Below are 19,879 nucleotides of genomic sequence, written 5' to 3'. Positions count from 1 at the left end.
GAAGGACCTGGGTTCTAATGCCAGCTCAGCCACTCATCTGCTGTGTGATCTTGGGCAAGCCACTTAACTTCTCTGTGCCACCATTACCCCATCTACAAAATGAGGATTAAGACTGTGAACCCCATGTGGGACAGAGACTGTGTCCAACCCCTTTAGCTTGTAACTACCTCATCACTTAGAACGGTGCCCCACACATAGCATTTAACAAATGTGACAATCATTATTATAATAGTCACTATTAATCAGTAGTATTTATTGAGCACTTACTGTGTGCAGAGCACTGTTCTAAGAGCTTGGAACAGCTCTTAGAACAGTATAACAGAGTATACAGAATATAGAGTACAGTACAGAATATACAGTATAACAGAGTTGGTAGACACGTTCCCTGCCTTCAACGAGTTTACAGTCTTCTATGTCTGCTGTAGAATGAGTAGACGTAATAATAATAATAATAATAATGATAATGATGGCATTTATTAAGCACTTACTATGTGCAAGGCACTGTTCTAAGTGCTGGGGAGGTTACAAGGTGATCAGGTTGTCCCACGGGGGGCTCACAGTCTTCATCCCCATTGTACAGATGAGGTCACTGAGGAACAGAGAAGTTAAGTGACTTGCCCAAAGTCACACAGCTGACAATTGGCAGAGCCGGGATTTGAACCCATGACCTCTGACTCCAAAGCCTGTACTCTTTCCACTGAGCCACGCCGCTTCTCTAGTAATAATTGTGGTATATGTTGAACATTTACTGTGTGTCAGGCACTGTACTAAGCGCTGGGGTGGGTACAAGCAAATTGGGTTGGACACAGTCCCTGTCCCACTTGGGGCTTACAGTCTCAGTCCCCATTTTGCAGATGAGGTAACTGAATCCCAGAGAAGAGAAGTCACTTGCCCAGGGTCACACAGCAGACAAGCGGTGGAGCCGGGATTAGAATCCACAACCTTCTGACTCCCGGGCCCGTGTTCGAGACATAACTGCTGTCCTCGGGGAGCTTACAATCTACCATGTGCAGACCACCATACTAGCCATTAGGGAGCCTACAATAGAGGAAAGTAGGCAGGATCCCTGCCTGCGAGGCGCTTGCGATTGAGCAGGGGGGCAGGTAGACAAAATTGATGAATGGACCCCTCAACGCTTTTCCCTTTCCCTCTCTCTCCCAAAGCATGGGATGACTCCCCTGATGCACGCAGCATATAAAGGGAAGATCGACATGTGCCGGCTGCTGTTGCGACACGGAGCGGACGTCAACTGCAACGAACACGAGCATGGCTATACCGCCCTGATGTTTGCCGGGCTCTCAGGTAAATTTGGACCGCTAGGTTTTTCATAACTGTGGTACTTGTTAAGTGCCTGCTATGTGCCAATCCCCCCCGCCCTATCTCCTTCCCCTCCCCACATCACCTGTATATATGTTTGTACAGATTTATTACTCTATTTATTTTACTTGTACATATTTACTATTCTATTTATTTTGTCAGTGATGTGTTGGAGAAGCAGCGTGGCTCAGTGGAAAGAGCACGGGCTTTGGAGTCAGAGGTCATGCGTTCGAATCCTGACTCCACCACATGTCTGCTGTGTGACCTTGGGCAAGTCACTTAACTTCTCTGTGCCTCAGTTACCTCATCTGTAAAATGGGGATTAAGACTGTGAGCCCCACATGGGACAACTTGATCACCTTGTATCCCCCCAGCGCTTAGAACAGTGCTCTGCACATAGTAAGCGCTTAATAAATGCCATTATTATTATTATTATTATTATTATTATTGTTATTTACCTCTGTTTATTCTGATGACTTGACACCTGTCCACGTGTTTTGTTTTGTTGTCTGTCTCCCCCTTCTAGACTGTGAGCCCATTATTGGGTAGGGACCGTTTCCGTATGTTGCCAACTTGTACTTCCCAAGCACTTAGTACAGTGCTCTGCACACAGTAAGCGCTCAATAAATACGATTGAATGAGTGAATGAATCAATGAAAGCATTGTTCTAAACGCTGGGGTAGATACAAGTGAATCAAGTTGGACACAGTCCCTGTCTCACATGGGGCTCACTGTCTTAATCCCCGTTTTATGGATGAGGAAACTGAGGCACAGAGAAGTCAAGCCACACAGCAGACAGGCAGCATTACTGGGATTAGAACCCAGGTCTTTCTGACTCAGGCCCATGCTTTATCTACTAGGCCATGCTACTTCCTAAAATTGTGGTCACTGTTAAGTGTTTATTGTGTGCCAGGCACTGTCCTAAGTACTGGGGTGGATAGCTTGGACCCAATCCATGTCCCGCATGGGGCTCGCAATCTTAATCTCCATTTTGCAGATGAGGTAACTGAGGCACAGAGACGTGAAGCAACTTGCTCAAGGTCACACAGCAGACAATGGTGGAGCCAGAACTAGAACCCAGACCCTTCTGACTGCCAGGCCTGTGCTAAATCTGCTCGGCCACGCTGCCCCATTTGCCTTGTCCTCCACCTTCTTTTTTAATCCTACTTCCCCAATTTCCGTCTCATTTGATTCATCTTATTTTTTTTCCTCCTCTTCCTTCTCGGAGTTCTTTTCTTCCACCCTCAGCTTTCTCTTGTTCCTGATTTATCTCTTCTCCTCTTAGGCCCTGCCCCTCCCTCAACCCCTTTCTCCCTTCCCACCCTGGAATCTGCTCTCTACTTCAGCAACGTGCCAGGTTCCTGCTGCCGGGTGAGGGGGGCGGAAAGTTGCCTTGCATGCTGCTTGGTTGCCCCTTGGGTCCCTAAAGCCATTGCCGTGGGGAAGGAAGGATGTACTGTTGCTAGGATACCAAAGCTGGAGTGGAATACACCCCCTATCTCCCTTCAGGCTACATTGTGTGCGATGGTCAAACCTCCTCTCACTCCCCTGGTCAAACCTCCTCTCACTCCCCCTCCCTGCTTTTGGACAGGGTCCAAATCAAGATAAATGAGAAGCCGCGTAGCCTAGTGAGAAGCAGTGTGACCTAGTGGATGGAGCCCGGGCCTGGAAGTAAAAAAACCCCAATAAACCAGGGTTCTAGTCCCGGCTCCTCCATTTGTCTGCTGTGTGATCTTGGTCATCACTTTATTCTCTGTGCCTCAGTTATCTCATCTGTAAAATGGGGATTATGACTGTGAGTTGACTGTGAGTCCCATGTGGGATATGGACTGTGTTCAATCTGATTATCTTGTATCTACCCCAGTGCTTAGTACAGTGCCTGGCACATAGTAAGCATTTTACAAGTACATTTTTTTTAAAAAGCCAGTCTAGACACTAAGGAAGAGTCTGGGCTGATGGAATAGAAAATCCTGAACTCTGCTTCATATGAATTTCTTTGTAGAATACTTTTGCTCCAGATCAATGCCTGACAAGATTAATTATTGATGGCATTTGTTAAGTGCTTACTGTGTGCCAAGCACTGTTCTAAGCACTAGAGGGGGATACAAAGTAATGAGGTTGTCCCACATGGGGCTCACAGTCTTAATCCCCATTTTACAGATGAGGTAACTGAGGCCCAGAGAAGTTAAGTGACTTGCCCAAAGTCACACAGCAGACAAGTGGTGGAGCCGGGATTAGAACCCATGACCTCTGACTCTCATACCCAGGCTCTTTCCACTGAGCCACACTGCTTCTCCAAGATGGTCCAAATCCAAGCCCTCCCGCCACCCTTTATGCCTTGCATGTCTTGATAGAAGTGATTCTGGTTCTGTTCAAATATTATTATCACTATTATTAAGTTACTGTTATGATTATTGTCATATTTGAAAGCACTTACTGTGCATTAAGCACCATTCTAAGCACTGGGGTAGGTACAGGTTAATCAGGGTGGACACAGTCTCTGTCCCCATATTCCTTTGACACATCTTAAATCAGGAGAAGTGCAGTTTTGGATTAAGTGGAACAACGTGGTTGAGCAAATGACATTCCTCTGAACATAGTTTATCTCTGAGAAAAGTAGGTGGAAGGAAGGCAGAGTGTCATATATTTAATTAGCCCTACCCCTCTAACGTCAGTAAGGTCACTTGTTGGAACCAGGGTTAAAAATAGTTAATAGTGTGGTTAACGCTCAGACAATATAAATCCATCAATTTTCCTTGCAAACAATTCCCTTTCAACTAATATTTAATCTAATATTACCATTTTGTCCCTACTACAATTATTATAGATAATTTTCTGTATTATGTACATTTGTACTCGAAGGTGAAATTGAATGTGGAGTTCTTTCAGCTGTCCGTATAGTGTAACTACTCTTATGTTGATGGCGATCCCCTTCAGTAATTTAGTTCTCACCATCTAGAAATAATAATTTCATTAGGGTATTTGTTAAATGCTCATTATGTACCAAGCACTGTACTAAGAGAAAGGTACAAGATAATCAAGTTGGACACTGTCCCCCACGCTCATGAATCTCACAGTTCAAGTAGGAGGCAGAACAGGTATTTACTCCTCATTTTATAGGTGAGGGTATTGAGGCATATAAAAGTTAAATGACTTGTCCAAGGTCACACAGCAGTCAAGTGGAGGAGCCAGAATTAGAACCGAGGTCTTCTGTCTCCTGGACCCAGGCTCCTTCTACTAGGCCACACTGTTCCACTCTAGGTTTTATAGAGAAGTAAGAGATGTGTGTTAATGGCTTGCTACTAGACCCAGAGGGAGGGTGTTAGCTGAAGAGCTTAGCTGAAGAGCCCATAGTTGGGTAGGGATTATCTCTATTTATTGCCAAATCTGCACTCAGCAAGCGCTCAATAAATACAATTGAATGCATGAACCTCCTAAAGACAACACGTGTGTTCTCTGTTCATATCCAGGCAATAAGGAAATCACATGGGTGATGTTGGAAGCTGGAGCAGAGACAGATGTCGTCAATTCGGTTGGAAGAACAGCGGCTCAGATGGCTGCCTTTGTCGGTAAATTGGTCGAATGTTGCTAGGTTGCGGATTCCCACCAGTGTTGTCAATCAGTGGTATTTAGAGAACACTGTGCCGAGGGCTTGGGAGAGTACTCTAGATTTGGTAGTCACAATCTTTGCCCTTAAGGACTTTACGGTCTAATTGGATGACAGACATTGAAAGAAATTATAGCTAGGGAAACGAACCAAGTATAAGGGTACAGTCAAAAGTGCTGTGGGGCTGGGAGTGGGGTGATTGCCTAAGTGCGTAGAGGGTGGGACTAAGGGTGGTAGGGAGGAAAAATAAGGTGGGGAGACACTAATAATAATAATGATGGTATTTGTTAACGCTTACTATGTGCAAAGCTCTGTTCTAAGCGCTGGGGAGGTTACAAGGTGATCAGGTTGTCCCATGGGGGGCTCACAGTCTTCATCCCCATTTTACAGATGAGGTAACTGAGGCACAGAGAAGTTAAGTGACTCACCCAAAGTCACACAGCTGACAATTGGCAGAGCCGGGGTTTGAACCCATGACCTCTGACTCCAAGGCCTGTGTTCTTTCCATTGAACCACACGGCTTCTCAAGTTCACTAGTTCAAGAAGGCTTCCTGGAAGAGATATGACTTCAGTAGGGCTTTGAAGAAGGGAAGAATACCGATCTGTCGGATGTGTAGGGATAAAGCATTACCCACTCTCCCATCCCTTTGCTTTGCTTTTCATATAGATTGCTGTGTCTTACAAAGCAATATTCTAAGCATGGTGGGTTTTCCTCCACACGGACCACTGCACTGAACTCAACTCTTTTGATCCCCTGTCCCTTCGCTGATCTCTTACCAGTAACCCACCACCCTGGATCACCTCCACTCTACTTCTCTTCTGCTCCCAGAACTCCTCATCTTCCCACCCAAACCCTGTCCTCCCCGCATCTTTCCCATTACTATATACAACACCATCACCATCCTCTCTAGCCCAGAAGCAGCATGGCTCAGTGGAAAGAGCACGGGCTTGGGAGTCAGAGGTTGTGAGCTTTAATCCCTACTCTGCCACTTGTCAGCTGTGTGACTTTGGGCAAGTCACTTAACTTCTCTATGCCTGTTACCTCCTCTATGAAATGGGAATTAAGACTTTGAGCCCCTCAAGGGACAACCTGATAACCTTGTATCTACCCCAACGCTTAGAACAGTGGCTGGTACATAGTAAGCGCTTAACAAATGCCATCATCATTATTATTAGTTATTATTCTAAGCCCATAGCTGTAGCTTTGTCCTCGACTCATATCTGCCATTCACCTACATAATAAATCTGTCACCAAATCCTGTCGGTTCTACCTTCACAATCTTGCTAAAATCTGGCCTTCTGTCTCCATCCAAATTGCTACTAGGCCAATCCAAGCACTTCTCCTGCCCCTTCTTGATCACTGCTTCAGTCTCCTCACTGACCTCCCTGCCTCCTGTCTCTACTCACTCCAGCCCATACCTCACTCTGGTGCCCAGATGATTTTCCTAAAAAAATGTTCAGTCCATGTCTCCCCACTGCTGAAGAATCTCCAGTGGTGGCCCATGCATCACCATATCCAACTGAAATTCCTGACTGTCGATTTTAAAGCGCCCAATCGCCTCTCTCCTTCCTACCTTGCCTCTCTGCTCTCCTACAGCAAGTCCGCCCACTTCATTCCTCCAACACCAACTTAATCGCCAGACCTGAGTCTTCTCTGTCTTGCTGCTGCCTTTTTGCCCATGTCCTCCCTCTGGCCTGGAATTCCCTCCGCTTCCATATACGACAGACCCCTACTCTTCCCACCCTTAAGACCTTATCAAAATGATTCCTCCAAGAGGCCTTCCCCACTTAAGTCCCCTTTTCCCCCTCTTCCCTCTCCCCACGTCTGCACCCTTTAAGCACTTGATAATAATGATGATGGTGTGTATTAAGCGCTTACTTTGTGCCAGGCACTGTCTAAGCGCTGGGGTGGCAAGTCGAGTTGGACACAGTCCCCGTCCCATGTTGGGCTCACAGTCTCAATGCCCATTTTACAGATGAGGGAACCGAGGCACAGAGAAATGAAGTGACTTGTCCAAGGTCACACAGCAGACAAGTGGCAGAGCCAGGAAGCAGTGTGGCTCAGTGGCAAGAGCACGGGCTTTGGAGTCAGAGGTCATGGATTCAAATCCTGGCTCCGCCAATTGTCAGCTGTGTGACTTTGGGCAAGTCACTTCACTTCTCTGTGCCGCAGCTACCTCATCTGGAAAATGGGGACGAAGACTGTGAGCCCCCCATGGGACAACCTGATCACCTTGTAACCTCCCCAGCGCTTAGAACAGTGCTTTGCACATAGTAAGCACTTAATAAATGCCATTATTATTATTATTATTACTATTATGACCTTCACTCGCATCTCTTCAGCATTTACGTACATATCCCTGACTTGCTCCCTTCATTTATCCCCCCTGCCAGCCCCTTGGGAGTTATGCATTTATCTGTTAATTATTTATTTACTTATGTATATTACTGTCTGTCACCCACTCTAGACTGTGAGCTCTTTGTGGGCAGGGAATGTGTCTTTTGCTGTAATGTTCTCTCTCAAGCACTTAGTACAGTGCTTTGCCCACAATAAGCGCTCAATAAATTTGAACGAATGAATGAGTGAATGAATATCGGTAATATATTTGTATTAATGTCTGTCTCCCCATCTAGTCTGTAAAAGCTCCCTGTTGGTAGGGAAAATGCCTACCAACTGTGTTGTATCGTACTCTCCCAAGAGCTTAGCTTAGTACAGGGCTCTGCACATAGGAAGCACTCAGTGAACACTAAGGAATGATATATTGTTTTCTCCCCTCTCCTCTTTTCAAAGGGCAACATGATTGTGTGACGGTGATCAACAACTTCTTTCCTCGAGAAAGGCTGGACTATTATACCAAGCCCCAAGGACTGGATAAAGAGCCCAAGCTGCCCATCAAGTTGGCTGGGCCCCTACACAGGATTATCACTACAACAAACCTGCATCCTGTAAAGGTGAGGGTTTTGTGTGACTGAATTTCGTTTGTGTAATTATTCGACATTTACACGCTGAACATTTCTCTGAATAGCAGGAATGATCACCAAGTTCAAGTTATTTGTTGGAAGAAGATATCAATTCATTCATTCAGTCATATTTGAGCGCTTAATAATAATAATGGCATTTGTTAAGTTCGCTTAATAATAATAATAATAATAATGATGATGATATTTGTTAAGTTCATACTATGTGCAAAGCACTGTTCTAAGCGCTGGGGAGATACAAGGTGATCAGGTTGTCCCACATGGGGCTCACAGTCTTAATCCTTATTTTACAGATGAGGGAACTGAGGCCCAGAGAAATTATGACGTGCCCAAAGTCACGCAGCTGACAATTGGCAGAGCCAGGATTTGAACACCCCTGACCTGTGACTCCAAAGCCCATGCTCTTTCCACTGAGCCACACTGCTTCTCTATAGTATATAGTGTATAAGTATATATATATAATATACTATATACTTATATATAGTACATACTATAGTATATAGTATAGAGCACTATACTAAGCATTTGGGAGAGTCCAATACAACAATATTTCCAGTGTACTTGTGTATAATGTACACTGTGTATAATGTACTTGTGTATAATGTACACTGCTAATGTATAAGCACTGTTCTAAGTGTTGGGAAGGTTACAAGGTGATCAGGTTGTCCCACGTGGGGCTCACAGTCTCAGTCCTCATTTTAGAGATGAGGTAACAGGCACAGAGAAGTTAAGTGACTTGCCCAAAGTCACACAGCTGACAAGTGGCGGAGCCAGGATTTGAACCCATGACCTCTGACTCCAAAGCCCGGGCTCTTTCCACTGAGCCACACTGCTTCTCTTGAAGCAGTGATTAAGACTGTGAGCCCCACGTGGGATAGGGACTGTGTCCAACCAAATTAACTTGTACCTACTCTGGTGCTTAGTACTGTGTCTGGAATATAGTAAACTCTTAACGAGTACCACAATTGTTATTATTATTATTATTATTACTATAATTATCAGCTTCTGCCTTGACCCAGCATCCATTTCATTTCCCATCATACTTTCCATCAGAACCCCTGTCATGAGTCCTCCTTGGGACTCAAGAACAGAGACACAGCCCTCAGCTACTGCTCTCCTGCTCTGTCGCACATTTAGGACATCAAACTGCACTCTTAGGTTGACAGATGCCTGTGGAAACCAATATTTTTTTTAAAGCGGTTGGTCTAATCCAAAGGAAAAAAAGAAAATTGAGTAAAGACGATGGGGATTCTCTTCTGCTCCCGTGAAGCTTGGCGGAAGACTGGTCCGGGCAGAGAATATTTCTTTTATATTGTTATATTCTACTCTCCCAAGTGTTTTGTATAGTGCTGTGAGAATTTTTAAGCCAATTCTCAGGCCATACTGTAGAGTGGCTGGGAGTAGGAAATCAATCGGTTCAGGTGGGCCAATACAGCGCTCTGTGGTTAGATGGGGCCGTCCAAGTTGAGCGGAGGCTCTGGAAGGATTGTAAAACGAGGAGGAAGAAGCAAAAATAGCAGTGGGCCCTGCGAACAAAAACACAACAGCACGACAAGGGACAGTCTTTGTCGGGACACACAGTTCAGCCTGGATGCGGAGGCCCATAGTAGCCGTGCATGCACCCAGGAGTGAATTTCAACATCAGTGCCATCTTTTTCAACTGTGAAAACAACTCTTGAGCCCGAAGTTCATGCTCAGTAAAAAAAAAAAAAAAAAAAAATTCATGTGGCTAAAAATAATTCAATATTATTTTTAAATTTTAAATTAATTTTCCTTTTTAAATGAAAATTAAATATTTTAATTTTACTTGGCTCAATTTTCCAGATGTTTTGTTTTCCACTTCTAGAATCCCAGTGTTTTATATTTAGAGTGAGTTAACTTTATTTCACTGGAAAAAATCCAGATCTAGTAGTCGAGAGACCTGGGTTGGCATTCCAACTCTGCCCTTGGCCTGCTGAGTGAGCTCAGGCAATTCGTTTAACTTCAGCTTCCCCATTTACAAAATGAGGATATTAATTCCTGCCTATCCCTACCTCACCAGGATAATCTGAGAACAAACTGGGATATGGAATACGATAATTCTTTGGCATACATAAAGGTGCTTTACAAATCCAAGGGAATTTTTTGTTATTCATTCATTCATTCAATTATATTTATTGAGCACTTACTGTGTGCAGAGCACTGTATTAAGTGCTTGGGAAGTATAAGTTGGCAACATATAGAGACAGTGTTATGCGTGATGATCAATCACTTGTGTTTATTTCCTGCTTACTGTGCGCAGAACATTGTACAAAGCGCTTGGGAGAGTATAATATAACAATATAATAGTCACATTCCCTGCCCACAACAAGCAAACAGTCTAGATGATAAAAATGATGAAGGCTGAAGATGTGTGGCCACGTGGAAAGAGCACAAGCCTAGAAGTCAGAAGAACTGGGTTCTAAACCCAGCTCTGTATGTTGTGTGACCTTGGGCAAGTCACTTGACTTCTCTGTGCCTCAGTTTCCTGAGCTCTAAAATATCTGTTTTCCCTCCTCATTAGACTGCAAGCCCCATGTGGGAAAGGGACAATGTCCAATCTGATCAAACTGTATCGGCTCCAGGGCTTAGAACAGTGCTCGTCATGTAATAAGCGCTGAACAATAATAATGATACTAATAATGATAATTGAGTTTTTATACACCGGATAGTAAATATCTGGAATTCATTATTTGAGAGAATGTGCAAGCGGAAACTATCAAGAGGTTCAAGAAGGATTTGAATAAATTAATGCTGTGGTCCAAAATGGGTTAGAAGAGAATAGTTAGGGGTGCTAGAAGGTAACAATAATACTAATAATGGCATTTATTAAGCGCTTACTATGTGCAAAGCACCGTTCTAAGCGCTGAGGAGGTTACAGGGTGATCAGGTTGTCCCACGGGGGGCTCACAGTCTTCATCCCCATTTTACAGATGGGGGAACTGAGGCACAGAGAAGTTAAGTGACTTGCCCAAAGTCACACAGCTGACAATTGGCAGAGCAGGATTTGAACCCATGACCTCTGACTCCAAAGCCTGTGCTCTTTCCACTGAGCCACGCTGCTTCTCTAGTGTATGTAGCTTGAGGATAGATGAAGGAGGAAAACTATTAAATTGTTCTGCCAGGCATCCTGTTGCCTTGCTAGATCCCTGGGTTGGATGGAACACTGTTTCCATATTTGTAATATTTTATATTCGTTTCCCCCAACTAGAGTGTAAGTTCCTTGTAGGCAGAGAATGCATCTTGTGCTTCTCTTGTACTTTGCCAAGTTTTTAGCACAGCATATTACAAGCAGTAGATCCTCAGTACGTATATATGGAACTGATCCAGTATAGTATTGCTCCTGGGCTTCGGTTTTGAGGGAAAGTCTGCCGTTCTTCTAAGCTATCTGATATTTCTTTCAGATCGTGCTGCTTGTGAAAGAGAATCCTCTCTTGGCTGAAGCAGAAGCACTGACAAAATGCTACCGGGTGCTGGATCTGATTTGTGAGAAATGCATGAAACAAAGAGATATGAATGAAGTCTTGGCTATAAAAATGCACTACATCAGTTGTGTGTTCCAGAAGTGCATTAACTTCTTGAAAGAACGTGAGGGTTCGCTGGATGTTCTAATCAAAAGGTGGTGCTTTGGATCTCTTTAAATCCTGTATATTAAAACACTGGCAAATTTTTTCCTGAAACCCTAGTTTATATTTATGAAATTGATGTCCTCTTTACAGCGGCACTTTCTTCTCCCCGCATCTGTAAAAAAAAAAGTTCAGTGTTTAATTTTCGCTCTTGAGCTCCTTGAGAGCAGGGTTTGTGTCTGCTAATTCTATTGTATTGTATCACCAGTGATATTTATTGATCACTTACTGTGTACAGAGCACTCTACTAAGTGCTTGGGAGAGTATATGACAGAGTCAGTAGATACATTCCCTGCCCACAAGATTGCCCACAATCTTCTAGACTGTGATCCCGTTGTTAGGTAGGGACCATCTCTATAAGTTGCCAACTTGTACTTCCCAAGTGCCTAGTACAATGCTCTGCACATAGTAAGCGCTCAATAAATACGATTGAATGAGTGAATGAACAAGCTTACATACTCTCCCAATACCTTGATATGGTGCTCTGTTCACTGTATGTGTTTAACAGATACGATTGATTGAGTTCATTGGGATGATGTAAGGAGTGTATGGGAAATGATGCTGAAAAGTAGTATTTTTTTTTCTGGCTCTTGAAAAGTTACTTGAGACAGGAGGGTTCTGCCAAGTCTGATCCTTGTTTTGAATTTTTGGGTTTTCTGATAAGAAAGATGTTTTGGAAGTAACTTATTCAGCAATGGCCACTTCTAGCATGGCTCTTGACATAGCTTTATGGCCACATTAGTCATTCTGCGGATATATTCCAATACAAACTCTTCTCTTATTTCTGCCCCAAGACACGTTTGCAAAGAGAGAACTTTACAGATGCATCAGAGGCAGTGCTGCAGTCCAAAAAGAAAGTTTGATGCCGTTTTTGATTCGCGTGGCCAACCCCAATTGGCCAGAGACGTGACAAAACTGCTTTACATAGACAATCAACAACAACTCGACAATGTTTGTGAAGTTTACTCTCTTGGAAATTTTGCTTTCTTTCAGCTTGTTAAAAGGCAGAGACGTAGATGGCTTTCCTGTGTATCAAGAAAAGCTCATTCGAGAGTGCATTCGAAAGTTTCCTTATTGTGAAGCTACCCTCCTCCAGCAGCTTGTGAGAAGTATTGCACCAGTAGAAATTGTAAGACTCCTTTTAACAAAATCCTTGTTCTTAATATAATATGAGAAGCAGCGTGGCTTAATGGAAAGAGCATGGGCTTTGGAGTCAGAGGTCATGGGTTCAAATTCTGGCTCTGCCAACTGTCAGCTGTGTGACTTTGGTCAAATCACTTAACTTCTCTGGGCCTCAGTTACCTCATCCGTAAAATGGGGATTAAGACTGTGAGCCCTCCGTGGGACAACCTGATCATCCTGTAACCTCCCCAGTGCTTAGAACAGTGCTTTGCACATAATAAGCACCTAATTAATGTCATCATTATTGTTATTATTATGCCTGATTGGTTGACCAGGTGTTTTGAGGGGATTTGATGCCTGTAGTGTGTGAGTGTTTCTGTTGAGGGAGATTAACCGAGAAACCATGTTTCTCTGGTCCTTCTCCTGCTGTCAGTATCTCCTCAGGTGTATCATCATTTTTCCACTATCTGTGGACATTTTGTAGGTCCTTAAGAGTTATCTATGTACTTTATTGGACTGTCCCAGGTATTTAGTACAGTGCTTTGCACACGGTAAGCACTCAACAAATACCACTGATTGAGTGATTTAGGTGAGTTAATCCGTGAAACTAAAGCCCATTCAGCACAGCAAAAGGTTTGTACAATCATTTTTCTCACAGAAATGGACTTTACAAATGATGCCCCAGTTGACCAGTAAAACAAATTACCTCTGTCAGAGGCATAGTCTGCCTCTGAGAATAGAGTGATTTAACTGCTCCCCTTTGGCAGGTGTCTTTTCTCTATGCCTCTCTGTTGTTGGCCTGACTAATTAAACACAGGAGTAAGAATAATTTATTGCGTCCCACACGTAGATTTACATACACACATTCACACACGTGCTTGCACACACACACACCACTATATTAAGACTGTGATATCTTTGTGGGACAGGGACTGCATCTAATCTGATGACCTTATGTCTACCCCAGTGCTTAGAAAAGTGCTTAACATAGTAGGTGCCTAACAAATACCATTATTATTATTATTATTAGTAGTAGTAGTAGTAGTAGTAGTAGTAGTAAAATAGTGATCGCTCCAATTTTTAAACTCACAGCAACCTCCCAAGGAATCACACTTGCCTCTGACTGCGTCCAGAGATTTTTGTTTGGTTAAGGCAGGGACAGTGACAAGAGATAGAGACAGACAGGGTTGAGGACAGCCAGAGATTTTCCGATTTGTCAAGGATAGTGTCTACATATTCTTTAAAAGTGGAAGCAGTGTGCTTATCACAATCTTGTGTCCCTGGTTACAAGGGGAGAAATGACTGTAGTTTAGCCTGAGCTGTGTGAGGGAGACTTAGGTTAGTCTACTAGTAATTTGACTATCCTAGTGAAAGCAGTAGACTCTTGTAGGCATTTAAGAGCTAAGATAGACCATTTCCAGTGCTTTGGATTACCAGTGTGAGAATTCCCAAATGATCTCATGCTTCAAGACTAGTGCTCATGCTGTTTTTCCCGGTACTAAGTCTTCCAGTAGCTTTTTATTCCAAGGTGGAATTCTGAGCTCTGTTAACGAGGAAGTATAGACAGGAGTTATTGCCTTTATTATAAGAAGAAAAATGGAGGTGCCAAATCACATGGTACATTTTAAAGTTCTCAGATATAGACTGTTTATTCTGCTTGGAGTAACTGAGTACATGGAACAGGCAGTGTAACACTGGCAAACTTTTTTTTTTTTAGTGTTTCACCCCAGATGTTTCTGATGAAGCCCTATTCTATACTGATCACTGAGTGTTAAATTACTTTGGGTCTTTGGAAGAAACAATTGCCCTTTCAGCCCACTAAGGGGGATGTTTAGAGTGGTTTACTTACTACAGTAGGCAGAAGCAGAGGCTCTAGCAAAATTAATCTCAACATTTTGCAAAAATGCCAGCAATACTCAACATCTGAACCAGAACTCATTAGTATTTCAGCAAGTAATCATAATAATAGCATTTGTTAAGTGCTTACTGTGTGCCAAGGACTGTTCTAAGCACTGGGGGGTCTACAAGGTAGTCAGTTTGTCCCACATGGGGCTCACAGTCTTAATCCCCATTTTACAGATGAGGGAACTGAGGTCCAGAGAAGTTCAGTGACTTGCCCAAAGTCACACAGCAGACAAGTGGCGGAGCTGGAATTAGAGCCCATGACCTCTGACTCCTAAGCCCGTGCTCTTTCCACTGAGCCACACTGCTTCCCATGAAGCATGTCCATGTACACGTGCTTCCCAAGTACATTTACAAGAAAATTCAAATGGTGAAAAATTTCAACCTACAATTTGAAATGTATTACATAATACTAGTAATAGGAATTAATATAATAATTGTGGTATTTTTAAGCTCTTACTATGTGCCAAGCACTGTACTCCACATTGGGATAGATACACAATAAGTAGGTCAGACACAGTCCATATCCCACATGATGTCTATGTTCCACATGAGAATCACAGTCTACGTAGGAGGAAGAGCAGGTATTGAATCCCCAGTTTACAGATAAAGAAACTGAGGCACAGGAAGTTTAGTGGTTTGACCAAGGTCACAGAGCAGACAAATGGTGGAGCAGGGATTAAGACCAAGTTATTTGACTTTCTTGTTGGATGGTGACCTTGGGTAAGTTACTTAACTATAAACTCACTGTGAGCAGGGAATACATCTACCAACACTGTTATATTGTACTTTCCCAAGCAGTTAGTACAGTGCTCTGCACATTATAAGTGTTCAATAAATTTGATTGAGTTAGTGATTGTTTAATTCTCTGTGGCTCAGTTTCTTTGTCTTTAAAAATGGGGATTCGATATCTATTCTCCCTACCCTTAAAACTGCTTCATACAGTATTTACTCCAGCACTTAGTACAGTGCTTGGCACATAATAAACACTTAACAAATATCATATTTTATTATTAGTGTTATTATTATTCACATTATTATTATCACTTATATAGGCCTCCCCTAGCAAGCTATTTATAAACACTGACAGTGAAGAAAATCTCGATCTCTTCTTCAGTAACAAACGTCTGTATTCATTTGCCTCAAAATGATAAGGATCGCTAGGGTGTGGCAACAATACTTTATCAGATTTTAAATTTAGATGTGCCCAGAGAATGTTAATGGCATATGATTGGAAATATATGCTAGGCACAGTAGTAGCCTGTGAAATTGGAAAACTTTTTTTTAACTCCCATAAACTTAATAAAGAGCTGGCTGTATATTATGATAAATTCTAGCTGCTACTTCTCCTAGGGCCCAAATTACAAAAACAGACATAAAAGAAATAAAATTTTAATCATGGTTATAGCAGTTCAGTTTAAGAACCTGAAACTCTGGAGCAGGGTAAAATATGAGATTCCAGGCCTCTTTACATTTCTCCAAGTGGTATATAGATTCAGCATTTTCCAGTAAGAGCTCTGTTCTTGACAGCATTTAGTCATATATAAACTATTCAAATGGAAATTCAATAATCTTCAGCATCTGGGGACGGGGGTAGATTTTAGTATGTTTTTCCAAAGGACATGTGGAAAGATGAACCGGAGTCCTGAAATCAGTATCATTCAGGACAAATCTTCTGGGTTTTTTGGTGTGCGTTTTTTATTTTTGGTTGGCTGTTTTTCGATATTTGGATTTCTGGTCTGAATTTTCCAGCTAATTGACTCCATCCTAGGTGCCAACTTTTAATTTTGAGCATGGGGGGAATGAAAAGGAAGTGGGGATTTTAAACGGGGGTGAGGATTGGGAATGTAACAGCCTTCCAAAAATAGGTCAGAAAGGCAGCATTTTGGGTCTTTTCAACCCTGAGGGGAAACTCTGCAGCCTTGTCAGAAAATTGAGAATTGGGAGGAGTAGGCTTGGGAGTCCCTCTCAAATAATTGTGGAGGGAATACACACCATCTTTGTCCCCTTGCATAGACAGTAGGTGCCTGTGACACTTGCTGTTCCTCTATTTGGGGCTGTTTGATATTGGGGCGTCTTCACTTAAAAAAAAATACATCTACCTAATTTTGGTGTTTCAAGAGATTTCACTTTTTTTCCCCCCCTTGTGCTGACTCCCTCTCCCTCTTCCTCTCCCCTTCCCCAACTAGGGATCTGACCCTACTGCTTTCTCTGTCCTTACTCAAGCCATCACTGGCCAAGTGGGATTCGTGGATGTGGAATTTTGTACCACATGTGGCGAAAAGGGAGCCGATAAACGGTGTTCAGTGTGCAAGATGGTAAGTCTGAGCAACTGGTAACACTCTGGAGGCTGGGAAAGCTATTAGTCAGGGTTCAACTTTGTCAGTGTGTTGGAAAAGTAAATTTGTAGGACATTTTGCACAGCTATTGGGCGCCCAAAGATGCATTTGGAAGGGAATTATGGAATGAGTTACATTGATCGGTGCACCACGAGGCTTTAAAAGTTCAAGCTGTTGTGGATAAAGCACAGAACTGGGAGTCAGGAGACACGGATTCTAATCCTGTTTCTGCCACTTGCCTTCTGTGTGACCCTGGGCAAGTCACTTAAATGATCTGAGCCTCAGTTGTCTCATCTGTAAACTGGGGATTAAATATCCGTTCTTCCTTCCACATAAGACCCTGAGCCCTGTGTGGAATGGAGGCAGTTTTCATTCTGATTATCCTGAACCTAGCCCAGTGCTTAGCACATAGGAAGCATTTAACAATATACCATTATGAAAGCATCATTTAGCAGTCCGAAGCGCAAATGCAATGCATTTTTCTAGCTTTCTAGCCGGGAGAATATTCCCTTGCTACACTCTAAAGTTACAAGTTGGACCACGGTCATGGAGCTGTAAATGATATCTTTGTACATTTTTTAGGTGATCTATTGTGATCAGAACTGCCAGAAGACACACTGGTTTACCCATAAAAAAGTCTGCAAGATACTGAAGGAATCATATGAAAAGCAAGAGAAAGAAGCTGCCAGGGAAAAAAAGCGGCAAGAAAAGAGGCAGAAGAAAGGTAACCGTGGGACATATGGAGCTCGGTTAGTGGCCAGTTGAGAAATGGAGGGCAACTCTGGTCCAGGGACCAGATTGGGAAGAGACCAGCCTGATGTTCATCTTTTAATAGTAATAATTGTGATATTTGTTAAGCACTTACTATAATCCAGGTACTTTACTAAGTGCTGGAGTAGATACAGGCTAATCAGGTTGGACACGGTCCCTGTCACTCAATCAATCGTATTTATTGAGCTCTTACTGTGTGCACAGCACTGTACCAAGTGCTTGGAAAGTACAACTGGGCAATAGATACAGATAATCCCTACCCAACAACGGGCTCACAGTCTAGAAGGGGGAGACAGACAACAAAACAAAACAGTAACATCAATAACATTAAAATAGATAAATAGAATTATAGATATATACACACCATTTTCTTTTAATGGTATTTGTTACGCACTTATTATGTGTCAAACACTGGTCTAAGCCCTGGGGTAGGTACAAGTTAATTAGATTGTTAATTAAGCTAGACCAGGGGACCAGAGTTTTTGCAGTTGAAAGGGAACTGGCCCATCAGCACCAGGCCAGGTGCAAGATGGACTTGCCATCCTGAATCAGCATTTATTAAGCCCTTTCTGAATGTAGAGCACTCTACTCACCTCTTGGTTGATATACAATAGAAGTAAATGAGGCAATTCCTGCCTTTGAGAAACTTCGACCATGTTCCCTGGAAATGAACAGAAGATCCTGTTCAGAGCCAAAGTAATCAGAGAAGCTATTGAAATGGAAAAACAGACCTAAGGAAGTTCTCTTAGACTTCCAGAACCTTAACAAAGATACTTCCTATGCTCACCTGGGCTAGGTCAAACCACACTTTGTCTGCCTTTCTTCCCCCATTAGATTTTGAGCTCCTTGATTACAGACAGCATGTGTTTTGCTTCTGTTCTTCTGCAGATGCTTAGTAAAGTGAAGTCAGGCCCTTGATTGTTTGATGGTAACTTATGTGCCACTCTATAGACTTGTAACTATTTCCTCTTTTATTAGACGAAGCACTGGCCGTAGATTCCTCGTCCAAAAACGAAGAAAGGTCAGATTCCGAGCCAGGACTTAGGAAAGAGGATTCTGCGACTGAAGAAAAAGAGAAAATTAAAGAATCTCTTCAGCCTGCGTTTGTGTCCGAAAGCGAAAGCAGTGTAGATGCTATTTCTGGAGACGTGCGGCTATCAGAAGAGTAAGGAGGATTTAGCTGATGGCTTCAAAAGGTGCAGTCAGTTAGAAGATCCATGTGTCATCTCCTTGTCGCTGCATGACAAACCTAAGGCAGTAAACGTCAGTCTTGATTGTAGTTATCACTTTAGGCGTCCCTCCTGAGGTGTGTCTAGACAGGCTCACTGTGTCATGACAAACCATCTCAGGTATCTGCATCTGATCCTTGGACAAGAAGCCATTACAGTGGGAACATCCGAACCATGTGGACTATCTTTGTTCTTCTGAGGTAAAAGGAGAGATAATGAGACTTTTTGATTTAATGATTGGTAAACAAGACTTGATGAGAAATTGTCTTTCAGAGTCTTCTGGGAGCTAATCAGTTCGTGACGGTCTCCTGCCAACTTCACCTGAAATTCACCTTGCAACTTCCAAGTTTCCAAGGTTTCTATTTACAGCTTTTCCTTTTTCTCATGAGTTTGCTTCCATACAACAACGTTCACCTTATAGTTAACGTTCCGTCAGCCTAGTTATGCCATCTCTATGACCTAGATATGTCCCTTGCACTGACTGTGAAATTCTTTTCATATAAATAAATAATATTTACTTTGGGATCTATTCATCTAAAGAGATTAGAGCTTTTTTTTAATATTCAAATCTGCACAGAAGACTGACAAAACACCAAGAGAAGGAAATGCTAATGTGCTGTGAGAGGGTTGCTGTGAGAAATGACTAATTAAAATTAAATAGTGTGGCAAATGTAAAGGAGGAATTTGTGGTTTAAACTATTTAAAATCTGCCAGGGTATACTGTTTTTGAAAGTATATCCTATTTGCTTCTGTATGTCTCTAGCATCTTTCCTCCCCTGTTCTCAAAACACTAACTGTGAATGTCTCAATTCTCTCATGGTGGACAATAATTGATAATAATTACTATTATTATGGTATTTGTTAAGCACTTATTACATGCCAAGCACTGTCTAAGCACTAGGGTGGATACAAGGTAATCAGGTTGTCTCACATGGGGCTCACAGTCTTAATCCCCATTTTACAGATGAG

The 19,879-nt window shown here is 42.6% G+C and overlaps 1 protein-coding gene across 2 annotated transcripts in view; it reads left to right on the top strand.

Annotated features, from left to right (window-relative positions):
* The window catches only part of ANKMY2 (ankyrin repeat and MYND domain containing 2), a 39,074-nt gene extending 19,633 nt beyond the window's left edge, over positions 1 to 19,441 (top strand). For both annotated transcript variants that reach the window (XM_038739858.1, XM_038739866.1), the window contains 8 exons: positions 1,164 to 1,302; positions 4,788 to 4,886; positions 7,716 to 7,876; positions 11,326 to 11,540; positions 12,541 to 12,676; positions 16,761 to 16,889; positions 17,493 to 17,634; positions 18,660 to 19,441. In XM_038739858.1, the coding sequence (XP_038595786.1) occupies positions 1,164 to 1,302; positions 4,788 to 4,886; positions 7,716 to 7,876; positions 11,326 to 11,540; positions 12,541 to 12,676; positions 16,761 to 16,889; positions 17,493 to 17,634; positions 18,660 to 18,850 (1,212 nt within the window). In that variant the 3' untranslated portion in view covers positions 18,851 to 19,441. The remainder of the gene's footprint in view (positions 1 to 1,163; positions 1,303 to 4,787; positions 4,887 to 7,715; positions 7,877 to 11,325; positions 11,541 to 12,540; positions 12,677 to 16,760; positions 16,890 to 17,492; positions 17,635 to 18,659) is intronic.
* Positions 19,442 to 19,879: the final 438 nt, after the last annotated feature.

This window comes from Tachyglossus aculeatus, chromosome 2, assembly GCF_015852505.1.
Source record: "Tachyglossus aculeatus isolate mTacAcu1 chromosome 2, mTacAcu1.pri, whole genome shotgun sequence".
Taxonomy (NCBI): domain Eukaryota; kingdom Metazoa; phylum Chordata; class Mammalia; order Monotremata; family Tachyglossidae; genus Tachyglossus; species Tachyglossus aculeatus.
This window is presented reverse-complemented; position numbering and strand designations above follow the sequence as displayed.